Here is a 19,313-nt window from a genome sequence, read left to right as displayed (position 1 = left end):
TTAAACTCTTGAAATTGAGGACATGAGGGCATCTGTTTTAGTAGGTATACTATATAGGCGGTGACTTGTGTTAGCTCTGTTTTGTAGTCCAAAGTTGAATTTCCATCAGAACCTGCCTTAATTTCAGACATCAAATTCTCACAGCTGACTACTAGATATAGAGGCAGCAATGTGTGTGAATGAGGAAGCTTGCTCTCAAAGAATTGTGAGTAGATCTTGGTCGAAGTGTAGAGATGTGCAGATGTAATGTCCCCTGACAGCTGAGAGAGAAATGTGGAGGGAGAAGAGAATCTTCTGGCACTGTTCCACCGAGCAGAGTTCATGGAGTGCAGTCTATACACATGCATCTGTGAACACACACACACACACACACACACCACGCACACCCACACACCACACACACATACACACACACACCACACACACACACACAAGGGGACGCAAACTATTGTCGCAACACAGATTAAATCAGATTTACGTAAGGACATTTTTTCTTATACATTTTTAAGATCTGTATGCATACCATTATTTGCATAATCCATATGAAGATGTACATTTATGTATCTATATTTTTATGTCCATACATGGGTGTGACTGGATTGGTTTTATCTGCAGGCTCTCACTGCCTCATAGACCATCTGGAGTCTACATATGTTTCTCTCACATTTTCAGTGTACACAAATACATAAGGCAAGGTGAGAGGAGTGGAGACATCAAACACACACACACACACCTTTGAAGTAGGAGACATCACACACACACGCACCAACGGGAATGCCATTTCTCATCTGCTTGCATCATCAGATACACACCCATAACTCTCAACTCACACAGACACCTGCGCACATAATTCTGTCTTTCCTACCCCCCCCCCCTCTTGCTCTTACACACACACCCCTTATAACTGTCACACAGATACATACCCCTGTACTCATAACCCTGTCCCCTCTCTCCATTAAATCATTCCTGTACACACACACACACACAGACAGACACACAATTTCCTCTACAGAAAGGAGACAACAGAATCATAAAAAAAACACATAAAATCTGATCTCCATTCCAATTTCCACATGCGCAATCTGACTACCAGACTCACTGTAGGCTAACACATTTTCAGTCTGGACTTTTACAAGGTGCCTTGGGAGCTCCGTAAGAATTGGTTCATGACCAGCTTCGTACTTCCTACATGCTGAACCATATGCAGAATGATTCAATGTTGTGATACAAAAATATGTGTGTGAAATACACTGATTGATTAAGTAACCCTTAAAAAAGTACACTATTGTGTGAAAAAATGGTTTAACTTTACACCAGTGTCCTGACAGGATGTTTACCAGGTGACAGTTTCACAAAGTTGCAGTTTTGAGATGCTGATCACCCTGGGAAATCCAGAAAAATTACTAACCAAAAAGCTGAATATTTGACCCAAGATAGAATCCACATCCATCACAGCACCTCAACCTATAGACTAGGGTGATATGCTAATATTGTCAAGCAGGTCCAATTCCTGAAAAGATCCTGATAAGTATGTCCCACTGCAGTAGGCTCACTAAAAAAATCATCAGACAATTAAAAAGTTCAAATTTCACATAATAGTAGCCTAAGGATAAACAATTGAAAATATATAAGTGAGATCATTAGGGATAATAGGCCCATGGAAAATACACAAGTGCAAGGTATGTCTCAACTGCCAATCAAATGTCCTCAAGTATGAACCGACGAGAGAGAGACCATTTAAAACCAGTAGCGTGCGGTGACCATACATTTTGGTAAGGCAGAAAGCCTTGTCTGACTTTTTTTTAATAGCCTATCTTTTTGGGCTACATTAAAATTACATATTTTACAGGACTTTGCTGTATGCTTAAATCATGTCACAGTCAGAATTGTAGATCAGTAACCCATCAGTTACGTTTGCACCGTTCTCATCCACTGATCTATAAAGAACACACAGTGTTCTCATCAAAGATTGTTAAGGCGGAGCAAGATACTTCGTCGTAGTTCATGTCTATGGGCGCGAAATGGGGATCGAATCCTGTCTGCATAAAGAGGCGGTCGATGACGATTGACGAAGGCGTAAGTTGCAACCGCCAACAGCAGCGGCAGAAATAACCGGCGACACCTGATATAAGGTTGATTTTCTCCAGACTGGATTGCTCAAAAATGCTAAAAATGTACCTGAAATGTTCAGAAGGGTTTGAGGATCATGAAAATGTGCCCGAAATTCACATTCCTAACTCTATAGAACCAAGACCTTAGCATATGTGGTGAAATTCTGAGCTATGCCCATAGACTTCAATGGAGCAGTCGCTGCCTCTGCTCTGCATAAAGGGGATTTTGACCCCCCTCGTGCGGTCCGGGTTCCCGGAAGTGGCTCCTGATGAAATATCTTGCTCCGCCTTAACAATCTTTGTTCTCATCACGTTAAACCAGCGGAGCATAGCAACGTTGTTGCTATGGGTAAACAAAACTATTTTTTTGTGTTCTGTCTGGCCTGCTAACTTTCCAATATTTTTAAGTAGTTGGATTTTATAACTGCAACTCAAGACAGTTGGGTGTTATGGTTAATTGTCTGACCACTCGCTGTAGAACTAGGCTATATTATAGGATATATAGCTCATTCTGAATGCAGCAGCCTAGAAGCTATGCCATACCTTTGAAGGTATGGCATAGCTTCTAGGCTGCTGCCGTTGCCTTTTCGTTTTTGCGCTGTCAAAAGATGCTATTAAATCCACTAGAAGCTAGCTACTAAACCAAGGAAGACACCAGGGTTAGCTTACGTATCTTCAACCTCTCAAATTTTTTTTTTTTTTTTTTTTATAGAATCTCAACACGGTTAACAGGTGCAACACTCGCCATTTCTGCATCTTGAAATGAAACAATAGGCCTAACCAAAGATTGTAGAGCGCTCCGCTCTAGAATCTTTGGGCCTAACTGGGGAATAATTTGAGCAGTTCTAATTATGACCATGGGGCAGACTACTTTACGCCCATACAGGCGTCTTTTAGCGCGCCGCGGATTGCAATCCTTATTGAAGCCGCCAGGGTTATGCGATAAATCTTTGAGGAATGCGATCGTCGAGGTGCCCTGCCCCAACATTGCATGACACATTAAACTCAACGAGAATCGCCACCATCATCCAAAAGTTCATGTCAATAGACCAAAAATAGTTGGAAAGCCTACAGATACTGTAGATAATTAATGTGACAATCACATTATTAAAAGTAGACTTGGAGCAATTATTTACTGAGGAACTATTTTTTGTGGAGGATGCTTCAGGTAGTTCTCTGCCCCACCTGCCCATATGGACCGCACGCTCCTGTTTAAAACACATAGTTGGTGACAAAACACTGGTCCACGAACTCAGGTAGCCTACTAGACTAATACACCTCCGTGGGCAGGCTACCTTTCAATGCATTTCAAGTAGTCGCGCCAATTTTGAAAACATAAACATTAAAAATCCGTCACGTGACTATACGTCATGTTTCGTTTCGTTTCATGAGTTTGCACTTTTTCACAGTGCTGATGAAACTGTGTGAAATAATTCTTTAAACTGACGTGTACAAAATGGCATATAAGCATAGCTGAAAGCTTTCTCAGGATGCATTGAAGTTTATTCGAGGATTGAGTCGAAACTGGAGAACGATAATCAACCATTTCAGGAGCAAGCTAACAGGAGCGAAATCCGGAAGCCCAGTTGTGTCCATCCTTCCCTTACAAGGTAGCCTACTTTTGACTCACTTATGTTACAACATTAAGTAATATTTTGCATGTTAAAATATGTAGCGTATGCTGCAAAACGACGATATACAAATGCTACGATTACATACATAGATCGATCACTGAACTATCCGTTACTTCATTGTTGGAGTTTGACAATTCGCTTGCTGCCCGCCTTTCAAACTTTCAAAGCTCACGTTGAATAGCTACACTTTGTATACATGTGTGACAATAACATGTTATGCAATAATTATACCACCGAAATGTTTCCCTATTTGTCCTATTTATATGTAGTGTAAACCAACGATTGTCCACAAATAATGGAGGGACGGGCCTGCTGCATGTGGAAAAAAAGATGGGGGTGTAGCTTGAAAAGAGTTCGAGAGGTCCATAATAGATAATAGACAGATTGTACAGCTCCAACGTCAGACATCTATTTCAAAAGGTCAGAGGTCGGACATTTAAATAGGCTAGTTATCTGATTGTTTCCACTGAGAAGACCGTATGCTCATGCATGCAGTAACAGACCCTGATAAGTATGCCCCACTGCAGGCTAGTTAACCCGCACTTGCCTATTTCTATGTTTTAAAATACGAGTGTTTTTATTTAGCCTCAATAGTTCCGACAGTGACACTACAACAAACTGCACGTTTTGACATAGCCATTGTTTAGTTAGGCAACTTCTGGTATGATCATCTTCATCTTCTAATGTTGTAGCCTACACAGTGCGCAACTCCTACTTCTAATGTGCAAAATTCAGAGTTGTGTCTAACCTAACTCCACAGTGTGCACAATAGTGTTCCTACTCCACTTCTGGTGTGCAAAATTGTTAGCCTGCATGTACTTTGACTGGAAAATACCCCACACCCCGACCCCATCACTACCACCACACACTTCACAGACACACACAGAGGGAAAAATATATTACCCCCAGATGGCCCTATATAATATACCCTTCCCTCACTAAACCACATCAGATCTTTTACTCCTCACCACTTGATTAGTAGGCCTAATGTACAAAATAAAAAATAGTACCTTGAACCAAACTATATTTATTAAGGTTTCAAACATGCCATGGCAAATATGCAACCTCTGACCAACTATTTCAGACAGATGTAAAGTAACAAAGTACACACATTTAAGTACAGTACTTAAGTATGAATGCAGAGTATCTGTACTTTACTCAAGTTTTCATTTTTCTTCCTACTTTTACTTTACTACATTTTTTAAATTAAATGTGTACTTTTACTCCACTACATTTTCATTAGCTGCATTATGTAGACTAATATAATATGTGAATGAAAACAAAAGTCAGTTTCTTTTCAGCATGTTAGATATTTGCAACTCCTGGATCTTCTGACCTGATGTCACCACAGGACACAGCAATGAATGAAGACATAGTGACAAGAGTTAAAGCCTAGCAAATATAGCTAAGACATAGCACACCAAAGCCTACTTAGGTTGTGTAAGGAACTGAATTAAATACAAATTTTGTGTGATGTAAATACCTTTCTAAACATGTTGGATAAACTTCATTATAGACTCATAAAAGGAAATAGCAGTGGAAAAGGAATGGCAGCCATACCTTTTTTCAAGCTTTGAAAGCATTGTGTATGAAGTGTAGGCACCAAGATTACTTTTATGTTTACTTAAGTCATTTTCTGATCAAATATCTGTACTTCTACTCAAGTGTGGGTTTTGGATACTTTATACAACTCTGATTAAACTCTGTTATGTTACCCACATACTGCCTCTCATGGCCGAAACTGGTATTATGACACTTGTCGGGCTGTGGCTAGTAATTTAGCATGCTAATTAAGTGTGCTTGCAAGCACACTTATTGTTCTTCTTAAGTTTTATTATTATTTTCCCGTCTCCCTAATTTTTTGTCAGCTCTAGCGCCTAGGCCCTTTGAGACAGAGACACCGTTCCAACTTTAAAACGTCCGGTCAGTACCGGTGTAAGTTGGTCGCGAAGATGACGTCAGGTGGGCGTGCAACTTGACGTACATTATCCTTGGACCAAGCCTCACAAAAGTTACCAGAAGGATTTTTGATTTTCGAAAGCGTTTGCCTGTCACAGCCAAAATCGGGCGGCGGTTCAAACAGGAAGTCGCCCATATCTCAGGAACACTGTCACATATCGATACCAAATTTTGTATTTGAACTGGGGACTCCAATGTGAGGGTGCATAAGCTAAAAAAAAAAAAGAAATATTCCAAAAGTTTTCATCATTTCCCAAACCACCCACAGGTATTTGGTAACTCTCACCATTCACCTTCTATCACAATGCCTTCCAAGTATGCACAATGTCTATGGGCAGCCTTGCCCAACCATGAAATCCTTGCTCAGCCATGGGATAGTATGGACTTACGAACTGAAATGGCAAGGTGAACTTTTGAAATGCGTCTGCAGAAGCTAACAATCGCGAGGGAACAATTTTGCATTGTAGGCATAACTAAGGGATGCAGTAACCCCACCAAAAACAACCAAAACTAGCCTACTCATTGTCAACATGTACATTAAATGTAACGTTTCATTGTGAATCAAATTAAAATGTTCTCCTCCTTGCAAACGTTGGCATAGGCATATGGTGACAGATTAATTTAATAATGTTGCTGCGTGGATCACGGTAAGTGTGAATGAAGTGGCCACTTCTTAATGGGACTCGCTGTTTGGAAGTAGGCTAAGTAAAATAGAGATGCTTCAAATAAGATAAGGTTAGGATATGCCCGCTTGACAACGCCAGAGATAGAACTGGCCTTTGGCCATAGCAACCATCCATTTAGAACGACTGGCCTTCATAGCAACCAAAGATCTTAGCTGTGATTCATGTAGCCTACAGTATACATTCAATGCGATGCAAAGTATAGAAAGGTGATGAAATATACAGAGACAGGTCAAGAAATATAGTGCAATGTAGACAGTAGTATACAGTTGATTTACAGAAGGTGGTTTAGAGTAATATGAATTAAATATAAATATGTGCAGTGTATTAGCAGTTACCTCATACAATAAGTAGAATAATGTATGTAGATGTAGCAGTAACAGTATAATAGTAGAAATAATAATATAGATATATGCAGTGTATTAACAGAATATAATAAAACAGAATAATTATGGATATTCAATATGACAAATATATAACAGATATGTACATAACATACAGCTATGTGCAGTGTGGAAACAACATCATAAGAGTAGTAAGAATAATTCTATGTGCAGGATGAATAGTATGAAGATCAGTAGAATAACTATGTATAAATGTCATTACAGTAGGCATATGTACATTTGTAAATAAATAGAAAACTATGGGTGAGAGGGATAAATTAATTTTATTTAATCGTAAAAGTAAATTGCATTAAATGAAATTGCAATTAAAAATCTTTCCAGTAGGCTTTAATGTCACGCAAAAAGTACAACCAAAGCTGAGCTTGATCAACTACAACGTCTAAAGAACCAGAACTACAGTGTAGTTTTTTGCTGGGTCCCAGGCCATGTTGGTCTGAGGGGAAATGAGAAAGCGGACAGTGCTGCTAAGCAAGCCCTCAATGAAGAAGTCACAGAATGTCAAATCTGTGCCCCAGACCTTAAACCTATACTGAACTCTTACATCACAGATAAGTGGCAATCTGAATGGGATTAATGTACCAACATCAAGCAAGGCATGTGAATTTTGGCACATTTTCATGATCCACTGGGTCGTTATGGGCCACACAAAATACGGTGTTGCTGAAATTACTCCTATTGTGGCTATTAGAGACATGCGTTCATGAGTATTCAGCATCATTTAATGAGTTAAGTAAAATACATTCACACACAAAAAAAAACATCACTAATGTTGTGGACATTACTTTATTCTGAGATACATCAATAGGCTCTCAAAACAATCCTAAACAGACATAAGGTCTTTATAGAGCAAATCCATATAGATTATTTGTCAAATACACCAGTAAAACAGAATTAGGGGATGGAATATATAACATTCACACTCATAGCTCGTATTTTTTAAATAAATCAGTGAAAAAGTATCCTGACAAAAGAGCAGCATTTGAATTCCTTAGTCATATTTCATAATTTCAATTCTTCTAGGTTGCCTGATAGCCCAGTTTGAGAGGTGCAAGACGCGTGACATTATTTATTTTTGCAGCCAATCACTGCTGTTGTTTTATTTTATTGATTTGATCTTAGAAGCTAAATTCAAAGACAGGCCACAGGTAAAATCCAACGAACCGCATTCACCCTGCAAGCCAATAGTTGAATAGCCCTCTCCTAGAGCTTTTGCAGTATTGCCACTGCTCCAACACTGAAAGGCACTGTTAGAATGCTTGGATCAAGTAGGGTTGTGCCGATGGACGATATCATCGTCCATCGTGATGGTTGACAGGCATCACGATAGAAAGCAACCATCGTGATGCCACGCCCCCACATGCCAGTCACTAATTCCTGCTGTAACAGGCTAAAACATAAAAAAAACCTTTCCCTGAAAATGAAATTGAGCCTACTTTAAAGGCTGTCAACCAAACAGTTATCACGTATTAGTCTACCGTCTTGTAAAATAAAAGACTTATTAGTCTACCCTCTTATTCAAATAATTCCTGACTGTGACGTGAATGTGTAGCCTAATTGTCTTTTTGTAGCCTACATGTCTCGCAGGCCTATAGCCTACATTGGACGTAATAGGTAGCCTAATGTTTTAGCAGAAAATATAGATTTATTATTGTTAGGCTACGACTAGGACATTCTAGCGCTCAAATATTTTTGCAAGGCTACAGCGAGCGCCAAATGCGTCCTTCTCCTCTGTGTTAAAATAAACAATTTCTTTCGTTAATTATAGGATCAGAAGGTAGCCTATTCGTCTTTCACTAAGGCTTGTATTTCATGCATTTAGCAAAAGTCCCAGACAGCAGCGGAGTGGTAATCGGGATTCTTATTTCTAAAAGTGTTTTTACTTCGCCCTCCTATAGCCTGGACTGCGTGATCGCAGCATAGACGGTAGCCTGATGACGTGGGATGCTGCATAGTACTAAGATTTTAAATGAGTGACCACGATAGTAGTCTTAAGTAGCTTTTTTGCTGGGCCCAGCGTAGGCTGGCAATGTGTAATATTCCGCTGGTTGGTGCAAACGCAAGTGTTCAGATTGATTGTCTATCCGTTTTTCACAACAATTTAATAAGCCTATATAATATATTTTTTATTTTTTTATGTAGAACATTATACATGTATTTCTGTACAGACATACCTATAGGCTAATTAATTAGTGTTTACCACACTAACCCTGCCCCCCACGATATCATCGTCCATCGCAATGTTTTACTGTAAACATCGTCAAATGCCAATTTAGGCGACATCACCCAACCCTAGGATCAAGCCAGGTTCAGCATAGCGTACTGTATGCCACTGTCTGCTCACGTTGGTGACCGGACCAGGGCAAGCACACTTTTGCAGTTCCCACCGGAAATGCAGTCTAGTTCAGGTTGATATCTCTTCAGCACTATACCTTGTCATTTTTTTTAAATGACATCATCGCCCTTATTTCCTCTCATTCTTTTGATGCGTGTAGCTCATTTTTTGGATATTTTTATCTCAATTCTTACACATGGCACCTTTAAACACCACAGAATGAGTTAGGCCTATAAGCTAATGATTTAGGTCCACAAGTGTGTGGTCTGTTACCATACACAGTTGCTGGCAAAACCAAACTGCCAAAAGACATGTGGGCGCTTGGGTTCTCTATTTGCCGGTCTTGTACAATTAGTGTGTGAGTGCTGATGAAAGGGGATGCCTGTGTGCGTGTCTGGAAGCGAAGCATTCTGTGGTTACAGCTGATGCATTTTTGTGCTGTCTGTGCATTCCAGACATACTCGACCATGAAAGAACTGCTATCCGCTCTGTGTGTGTTGTGCATTTTTGCACATTGTTTTTCAGCCTCTCTCCATCTATCTCTCATGCCCTGCGTAGGTTGGCTTGTGATGGTGGCGCGTGGCTGTCTCACCCTAAATACAAGGGCATCATTCATTCTCTACCACTGATGTGTTCAGCAAACACACACATACAGACACACACACACACACACACACACACACACACACACATTCATCCCTCATAAGAACCTACGCTTGTCTTGTCTTCACACATTCACACAAACCCATTCCACTCCCTCTCCATCTTTCTCACACACATGCACACAACACCCCTCACGGACAGTGCCAAGTGAAGGGAAGGGGGAGGAGAGGAAGGAAAGGACGAATTAGAGAGGAGAAATGCTGTGAACTCTTCTGACCGGAATTTCAGTGGCCACAGACTCACTTCCAGCCTCCCACACACAACGGGGACAACAAGCCTTTTGTCGGCCTAGTTTAGTCGGATGTGTTTGTGTGTGTGGAGGGATAAAAATGTGGTGTTTGACTGCCCAATAGTAAGGATTTGCACAGGACACACACATACAGTACGGTCCTAATGCAGTTAAATTTTGAATGTCTCAGCAAAAATGAGGTTTGTGGCCTACTCCTATGAAGTGAATTTTGTTACTTTTGCTAGCAGGCCAAAAACTCCTCACTGTCATAATCCTGGAAGGTGCTCTAGTGTCATACCTCTAAATCATGTCTTAGGCCAGCAGCTTTACCGGTATAAAGTATATTTTTTGGGGCTTTTTGCCTTTAATATTGATACAGGACAGTGCCGAATGACAGGAAGCAAGTGGGAGAAAGAGATGGGGTGGGATCGGGAAATTACCGGGGTCGGACTCGAACCCGGGTACTAGTGGGCACCTGGACCCAAGGTGGTACAGACAAAGTCCTTTCAGCCAAGTCCCTCCACTCGGCGGCCATATTGAACGCATCGGGCATCTATTTCGGGCAGAACTGCGCGTGTACAAGGTTTCATGACACCAACCTCGCTCCAGCTGCAAGATCACACCATATGATTGGCACGATGTGTTCACAACATACCACATGATTGCCACAATGTATTCACATGTCAACTTTTGGCAGCGGAAGGGGCGGAATATGTGTAGATGACTGCCATGTACGAACTAACCCCATACATTTCTATGGGTGATTCTTTGAGTGCCGCGTCTCCTCATTAGAAAGTCTCTGGTACAGACGCTGTAGCCAGTGGGGCCACAGTGCCCCCAGGGGCCAGCATCTTCTTTATGGTTGCACGCACTCTTATTCTCAGGAGTTAGGAGGACTCCTATTCCCTCAGGCTTGAGTCATTATAGGCCTAAAAAAAGAAAACGCTTTATATTAGTTATGCTTGTGATCAAGGCAAAACATTCGTGGCTATACATGGCCATAAGTTACCCATAAAATCACTCTGCTATGTTTTTATAATCAGAAATTGCATTTTGTGTGGACATCATAGTGTTAAAAAAAAACGAGAGGTCTATCTGACCAGATTTCCAGCTTAGTGCATTACCCGACAATGCGTGGAGGCAGTGGTCCTCAAACTGATGTGCTTGAGTGGGTAAGAGCCAGGTGTGTTTAGTATTATTTATGATTTACACAGTGATCACATTTTCAGGGTACCCGCGGAGTCTTAAAAGTATATTAAAAAGTATTAAATTTCATTTTCCTAAATTAAGGCCTTAAAAAGTATTGAATTTCACCTCAAAGTCTGGAATTTTTTCACGGAGGTCTTAATTTTTCAAATGATCAGTAGATTTAGTCTAATATCCTCACGTAGCGTGACAAGGATTAAAGTTCTCCGTCGTACGACGGATTTCCGTCAATTTGATTTGAGAAATGTCATGTTTGAGATCGATGCAGATCCGGTGAGAAAAAAAAATAGGAGGGGGGGGGGTGGTCTATCACCTTTTCTTTTCCTTTTTTTAAGGCAACTACAAATATTAGGTCCGATGAATGAATGTGTGTGATGGTAAATGTTTAAAGACCTAATAGTGTTCTTGAGAACTTTCTGTGTCTCAATCAGATATCGCTCAAGAAGATACGTCAGCCATGAGTTTCGCTTTGTTTATGTTGTAGCTACACGCTTGTCTTGTCCCTGGGGCGGTTGCTTAAAAAAAAAAAGAACACGTCTGGAGGACGGTCTGACACAATCGACACAGCTGATGAGGTTGCCCAATCCGTTTAACTTTTTTGGATATGCTATTGTGAGCTCTATGTGCGAATTCGGAGGCTGTGTTCTTTCCATGCATCAATGTAGACAATTTCTTACTATCGCGAACTCTTGTCAGGGGAGGTCATTCATTTTGGGTGTCACCTATGACTTGAACAGATAGCCTGCTATGCCACCCGATGTACTATTATTGTTACAGTTTTTAATCAATGCAACTAACATTATGTTATTAACATTATATTATTATTGTAAAGTGACGCAATATAAACCGTAGCCTATGCCTTCCGTCTGTTTTGACATGTAGGTTACAACAATGTTTTTCACAATTTGCGACGGAAGGTTTTGACTGAGCGTGTTAACAGTTCGCAACATTATTATTTTATGTTGAGTAAGGGGATCAGTCGTGTTTATGACGCACAGACAGCCTTGTAGCCTATTTTGCTTAGGCCTCACTTTTAACGACAGTAGGTTGTGACCGTATGTTGACAAAAAATAACCATTAAAATAGTCAACTTAAAACTTTGCTATTATTAATGTATAGCACACAGACCAGTAGGCCTACCAGAACCTCGCATATTAGCGTCATGATTTGTGTACGTTTATCTATGGCTGACCGTTTTTGCGCTAAGTAGGCTACGCATGTTCTTTCATAGCGCAACACGACCTGTCCCTCACCATATCGCAACCTCTTGTCAACCTTATACAATCTGTTGCTGAAGACAAAAGCGCCCTCTCCAGATTGTCGTTATCAGATGCGCAGACCTCCTGCATGAGCACACACAGTATTGCTGCTCATTGGAAAACTGAGTTGTCTGTAAAACTCAAAATTACCATGTTTTCATTAGATGCGGATGAGGCAACAAATGGAAATATGAACAATATCTAGACTGTTCTGATTCGTTACTTTGATGAGGAAATGTGAAGTCTTGCAAACTTGATTTTATAGATTTTACTTGGTGTTGAATTGCATATTAACAAGAAAAAAAATCTCCCCTTTAAATACTTTTGGCCTGAAGTAATTAAATAAGAGTGTAAGTTAAAGCCTTGGTACAATATTGCTGCAGTAGAAAAGAACAGCAATGGCTAATCAGCAATGGTCAGGGATGGTATTGAAATATTGTTTTGTTCATCAGGAAAACTCAATCTCAATCAAGAACACTCTCAATTCGCCTTATTCACATGGCGGCCATTGGCGGCTAAAACGAGGCTACAGGGTACACAAACCATAGGATTGTTATGTTCTATGCATTCACCTGTAGGTGGCATTAATTATATAGAAACTTAAGAGTACCCTGTAGCCTCGTTTTGGTGTTTATTTGGTGCTTTACTTTGCTGTTTGCATCTTTTTGTACATTAAAAACCAATAGGTCGCGACCGCAAAAGGGGTGCTATCTCTATAGGTAGATATGAACAACGTATGACTTATGGCCTGAAATTTTTTTAATTTTTTTTTTCAATTTAATCCCCGAAATCAACTAGGTTCTATTCCGTGTAAATTTGTCCATGAAGCAGGACATTCAGTCAATGTTAAGACCACATGACAAATCTTTATGCTTGCCACTGCACTGCTGTCATGTTCATGTTGGCATGTTCAAACACTTAAATAGTAATTATTTGAGGTTTAATCTTACCTTTTGATATTATTTATTCTATCCGAATGGGTGCGATGTAGGTATTACATTTCATCTGAAGTGGTATTAAAAAGGTCTTAAGTCTTAAATTTAGGTCTGACAATTCTGGGGGTACCCTGATTTTGTAAAGGTCTGCCAGGGAAATTCTTGCTTTCATAAATGGTGTGCTTTCTCACAAAAGCATAAAATCGCTGTGCTCAACTAGCTGGCTGTGATTAAGCATTCTCAGTCCTCACCAACCTATGGGCCTAGCCAGTCACGTTCATGGAGGTCCTTCTCATCTGCTGATAGAGCAACAGGCGAGTCCTCCATTGCTATCCTGCCCCTCATTGCCTTGATCAATAGCAGAGTGGTACCCTCATCGTCGTCATACTCAATTCTTAATTCTCAATTCTAGATACTGCTCCATTGGGATGTGTTTATGGTGCATGTTTCAACCGATACAGTGGTTCTTCTTCTCCACTAATGCCTTCTTCTTCTCCACAAATGCCTTAACATTGTTTTCTGGTTATTGCACTGTCAATATCTTGTACAACAGACGTGATGGCAAAATCTAAATGTCTACCTTTTAGCAACCGGGAAGAATTACCGGGAACACTTTTTATTTAAATGTCACTTACAAAGACATCATACCATACTGAAAGCTAATATTTTGTCACTAGCAACCTACATCTGTTCTCTGTTAAACACAGTTGCATTTTCAGCTCTGAACAAAACCGTTCAGGAGTTCTAGTCTGAATCATGACTCCGAACAGCTCTGGTTCGGGCATAGTTGCTCCACAACGGAACAAGTCCAGACCAAACTTACTGACCTCAAATGTTATGGGCGGGGCTAAGTTCGGTTGGCATCCAGGCTAAGCCTAATCGGGAGAATCGAGAGAATTCCCGAATTCCCATTGGTCAGTAGTTAGAACTGATTTGTCTCTGTCGCTGGCATTTGTTCATCTTTTAGATGACAATGTTGGGGTGGGAACGAACACCACCGTTTTGAAAGTTGAGGGAGACATGTCCGCCCTGTCCACCCCCTAATAACGCCCCTGGTACCAGTGATGACTTATGAGAATCTGTTTACATTAATCAAATAACCTGCATTAGAAATGTATAGCATAGAAGTGATGGAACGATGATTTAAGTATTTAGATATTTCTGTTATTTTCTGCGTTATAAAGGCAAGAATTGACAGGTTTTAGTATCTTTTGTCCACTTTGTGTGATGGGATGCAATAAAGTAAGAGGCACAAAAGCAGACACCAAGACACAAACACATGCAGCCCAAAGACCTTTATTTGACATTTTATTTGTTTTTCTCTCAGATGATGCGGAACCCACGGCGCGGCGCCAACCTGGGCCTGGTGCTGCTGGCCTCCCAGATCTTCCAGGTGGGCATTGACAACATCCCGCCCGTCACGCTGGCCACGCTGGGCCTGAACGTCTACCTCTTCCTGTTCCCTGCCGCCCCGCTGATGAGCGCGTGCGTGAGCGTCCAGGAGGCCTACTGGCACAGAGACTGGCGCCGGCTGCTGCTTTCGCCTTTTCACCACGTGGACGATTGGCACCTGTACTACAACATGCTCTCGCTCATCTGGAAGGGCAAGAAGCTGGAGCAACGCCTGGGCGGGCCCTGGTTTGCCTACCTGCTTGGCGTCTTCTCCCTGCTCACTGGATTGGTCTATCTGCTCCTGGAGGCGGGGTTAGCGGAACTGACGGGTGACTGGTCCTACGGCATGCAGTGTGCTGTGGGATTCTCAGGTGAGATGAACATGCCCCCAGAATGTAGCACTGTAGCTGCCTGGCAGCTCTAGCTGGTGGCTGCATCAACTCGTACTGACAGTACTCGATGACCTTAAAAAACAGAGATCTATGTGAAAAATCGCCTGAAATCTCCTTTAAAGTCGGTACAGTAGTGTGAATGTAATAGTCACAGAGGTATAGAGGTCTGGAGCTGGGATATGTGTGTGCATCACACACCACGTGTGTACATTTAGAGGTACAGTATGGACCATAATGATAATGGAGTTCCATTATCAGCATCATAGTTGGCCCCACAAGACTTCCTTTTTTAACATTCCATATGTTATCTTCATGCAGAGGAAGTAGATTGGGGCCCAAATAGAACGTTCAAGCATTGTTTTTGTTTTTATTGTTGAAAGGGTCAATATGTGCTATAGATACTATATTATATGTCTATTGGGTTTCAGGTGTGCTGTTTGGGTTAAAAGTGGTGAATAACCATTACAACCCTGGAGATGTCACACATGTCTTGGGCTTCCCTGTGGCCAACCGCCATGCCTGCTGGGTAGAGCTGGTTGCCATACACATTATAGCACCTGGGTGAGTTTTATTCAGAAAACATACAGTACACACACACACCCACACACACACACACACACACACACACAAACATTTACATTCATAGTACCATTATTTTGCTGTCTGTTAATATTGGTTAAACGAGTAACATTTCTTACATGAGGAAATGTGGGATTGTGTGGTCTAATAGTTTTGATGTGAATGTATATTTAAATGTAGGCTCAGAGGCGTGGACTCTATATGCTATATTGGATCTCAGAATGTTGATAATAATCTCATTTAATCACACGAGAACTGACCGAAAGAGGTGAGGATGAGTGAGGGGAGGAGAAGAGAGAAATGGATGGAAGGGTAAAGAAACAGAATGAAAAAGGCAGGAGAAACAAGTGGGAGAAAGAGAGAGAGGGTAAATGGGAGAGATGGTTGCGAGAACATTCTCTCCACTCTGTAATTACTGCTGTGTGTGTGTGTGTGTGTGTGTTTTGTCTCTGTGTGTGTTTAGTAATTACAGTATGCTACAGCTGGGAGCACAGTGTGTTTGTGCGCATCTGTTAAGACACATAATTACAGTGTGTGTGTGTGTGTGCATGTAGAGGAGACCCACACATTCTTACACAGAATGTCTTTTGTGCAGGACCTCTTTTGTGGGACACCTGGCAGGTATTCTGGTAGGGCTGCTGTATACCATGGGGCCACTCAAGAAGGCTATGACAACATGTGCAGGTACAAACACGTGTGTGTGTGTGTGTGTGTGTGTGTGTGTGTGTGTGTGTGTGTGTGTGTGTGTGTGTGTGTCTGTGTGTTTTGACCCTTTGATAAACAGAATTAATTTTAAAGCTATATTTGCCTGAGGAACATTTTTGTCTCAGCAGAAGCCAAGACTACCAACAGAACGAAAACATTTTTTCAGAAAGTCTTTTTTTGGTTTTTCAAGTAATCACAGAATTAGCGGCATATTGCTCTGTGTTGGGGTGCAGTTCATCATGTTGGAAGATAATTTCTAATACTGACTGGTGGACTATACATTATAAAGAATGTTACACTTATGATGAGCTCATCAATCACAGAGAAAAGTCTCTACTGGTTGCTGGTCCTGGCAGTAATAGGTGTCATTCTATATCCTTTATTATAATCATTACAGAATTGAAGTTGGAATGGTAAAAATAATATTTTATTAGGATGTCAGTGCAGTTTGTTGATTTATAGTACTATGTCTAATGACTGACTGACTCTATTATTGTGTTGCATGCTTTAAATGTCAAAAGCACTTTTAGCTGCATTCTGTGTATGAAAGGTGCTATACAAATAAAGCTTATTATTATTATTATTATTATTATTATTATTATTATTATTATGTCTTGTAGTAACCTAGCTATGATTTATGTTATAGGATTGGTGGCCGCAGGGGGATTCTCACAGCCGGCTTCACACTTTAGCTCCTCAGGTGCGTATGACGCATGGGTGTAGTGTAGGTGTGTATGGGTAACATGTCTGACATAGCAGATACCGGGCCCGGGAGATACCAGGAGTTTGAGAATGGAATCTCGGGGTGATAACAGGAGCGCATGCACAGTGTTGCACGTGCAGTAAAGCAAGCTGTAAGGTGTGATCGAAGGTTGACCAATAGCCTTCTAGTGTTTGTGTAACAAATTGGTGTTCATTTAATCTGGTATTCATGGTATTTGTGTAGGTGTAGAGAGGGTGATATGTCGTCATTTGATAAGGTATGTTTCTCTATTGTGTGTGTGTGCGTGTGTGTGTGTGTGTGTGTGTGTGTGTGTGTGTGTGTGTAGGAGTGAGTGGACGGCGAAACTATCCTGCATATGACTCTACTTACCCTCCTCGTGCACCTACTTCCCGGAACCCCTATCCCCCCCAGAATCATTCACACACTAGTGCATACCCCCCAAACTCACACACTTACACTCACACTGACCCACACCCCCAAAACACACCCAGTGACCCTAACACACACTCCCCAAGTGCACCTCCCTATGAGGCGCATCCCTACACAGGAGGCATGTCTGAAGAGGAGCAATACCAGGCAGCACTCAGAGCCAGCCTTAATGACAGAGGTGAGAGACAGAACATACACACAGACACACAGGGAGGACCTGGATGGGTACTCACACACACTCAATCACACGTACACACACAACAATGGATACTAACAGACACAGCACATGCACTGGCATAACATACGCACAACAATGCATGTGATGTATCCATGACTGCTAGCATCTGTTGTTAGTGTGGGATGAATGCATCTTTGCTATGCTGCTATTTGATTGTTGTGGTTCTGCCTCCATCTAGTGGACAAACAGTAGGAAGTAGCAGTCTAACTCAAACAAGCCAGAAATATTTTTGGCCTATGTGACCTCATCCTAATTTCCTCTTATGAGTACAGACTAGTGAACTGGCTAGTTCAATCCAGACTAGTGAACTGGCTAGTTCAGTCCAGACTAGTGAACTAGCTAGTTCAGTTCAGACTAGTGAACTGGCTATTTCCTGTATGTGTCCACCAGGGGGCTCTGCTCCGTCCAGACCTGAGTACGGCTTCCAAATCCCCCCTGATCCCACCTCCGAGGAGATCCGCAGGCGTCGTCTACAACGATTTGCTAATTGACCACTTTGACGGAAAGGAGCCACAGAACTCTAAGCGGCAGTCTGCTAAACAGACTGGAAAGGATGTATGTCACCAGTGCAACAGGGTTGTGTGCATCCCTATGGGGGATAAGAGCAGACCCAATGACTGATGGGCCAGCTGTCTAACAGGAGATATTTCAAGTTTACATGCTCTTGATTTACTTCTGTGTGTAATTTCCATGAAGAATGTCCAGCTTATGCCGTATGTCAAAATGTCAAAAGATTGAAAGTATTGCTTTTTGTATCAGTGATGGTCTGGTTTGAATTTAAATATTTCTGATGTTGTTGCCGCCAAGTCTTAAAGTTTTGAAGCTATCAATTCATTAACTCACACTACAAGCTTACCCTCGGGGGATTTCCACTTCATAGTTTTGTACACAATATCATCTGCTTAAAATAGAGGGAGATCCTGGTGTGTGACAGTCTATCCATGTATTGGTATTGTTACCCAGAAGTGCCAGCCACACTGTAACACTAGAGAAAATGGAGGAAAAAGGCCATGTTGTCCAGGCGGGAGGATTTAAAGGAAGATGAAAGAAGACTACATAAGTTAGTAGGACTTAAATTGCAGATGTTGGACAGTGAGTGCTATGATAATATGATATGCTGAAAGCTTGTCATTAGACTTTTAATGATTGCTTTCTATGCACTACTTTTTGCACTACTTGTTTGTACCACTCCCCCTGCTAGTGTGTGTTGATCATTATCTGTCTATCTGTCCATCAGGTTTTCTCAACTTTTTTTTTTATTGTACAGCACTTTAGTCAACTGTGTTGTTTAAAGTGCTTTATAAATCTTGTGCTATTATTATAAAATATATGTATTTTTTGAATAAGATGTACATAAATACATTTTGCAACTTTTACTCTGTCTTCAAACTTTGATACATGATCAGTAGGCCGTCATGTGACATGAACGTCACTTGGTC

General features: G+C 41.2%; 1 protein-coding gene across 1 annotated transcript; it reads left to right on the top strand.

Moving 5' to 3' along the window:
* Nucleotides 1-3,433: 3,433 nt before the first annotated feature.
* On the top strand, nucleotides 3,434-19,250 carry rhbdd1 (rhomboid domain containing 1). The gene is made up of 7 exons (XM_048265405.1): nucleotides 3,434-3,721; nucleotides 14,743-15,178; nucleotides 15,628-15,760; nucleotides 16,374-16,462; nucleotides 17,130-17,183; nucleotides 17,533-17,814; nucleotides 18,265-19,250. The coding sequence occupies exons 2-7, from the start codon at nucleotides 14,743-14,745 to the stop codon at nucleotides 18,363-18,365; spliced, it is 1,095 nt and encodes a 364-aa protein (XP_048121362.1). The 5' UTR covers nucleotides 3,434-3,721; the 3' UTR covers nucleotides 18,366-19,250.
* The last annotated feature ends 63 nt before the right edge of the window (nucleotides 19,251-19,313 follow it).

Source organism: Alosa alosa, chromosome 15, assembly GCF_017589495.1.
Source record: "Alosa alosa isolate M-15738 ecotype Scorff River chromosome 15, AALO_Geno_1.1, whole genome shotgun sequence".
NCBI lineage: Eukaryota > Metazoa > Chordata > Actinopteri > Clupeiformes > Clupeidae > Alosa > Alosa alosa.
Note: the sequence above shows the minus strand (reverse complement) of the source record. Positions and strands in the feature narration are given on the sequence as shown.

Excerpts from the sequence above, each read along its gene's own strand:
- rhbdd1 (XM_048265405.1), top strand. The coding sequence starts at position 14,743 with ATGATGCGGAACCCACGGCGCGGCGCCAACCTGGGCCTGGTGCTGCTG. Across the intron at positions 15,761-16,373 it reads ATACACATTATAGCACCTGG|GACCTCTTTTGTGGGACACC; the intron begins GTGAGTTTTATT and ends TCTTTTGTGCAG. Across the intron at positions 17,184-17,532 it reads TTCACACTTTAGCTCCTCAG|GAGTGAGTGGACGGCGAAAC; the intron begins GTGCGTATGACG and ends GTGTGTGTGTAG.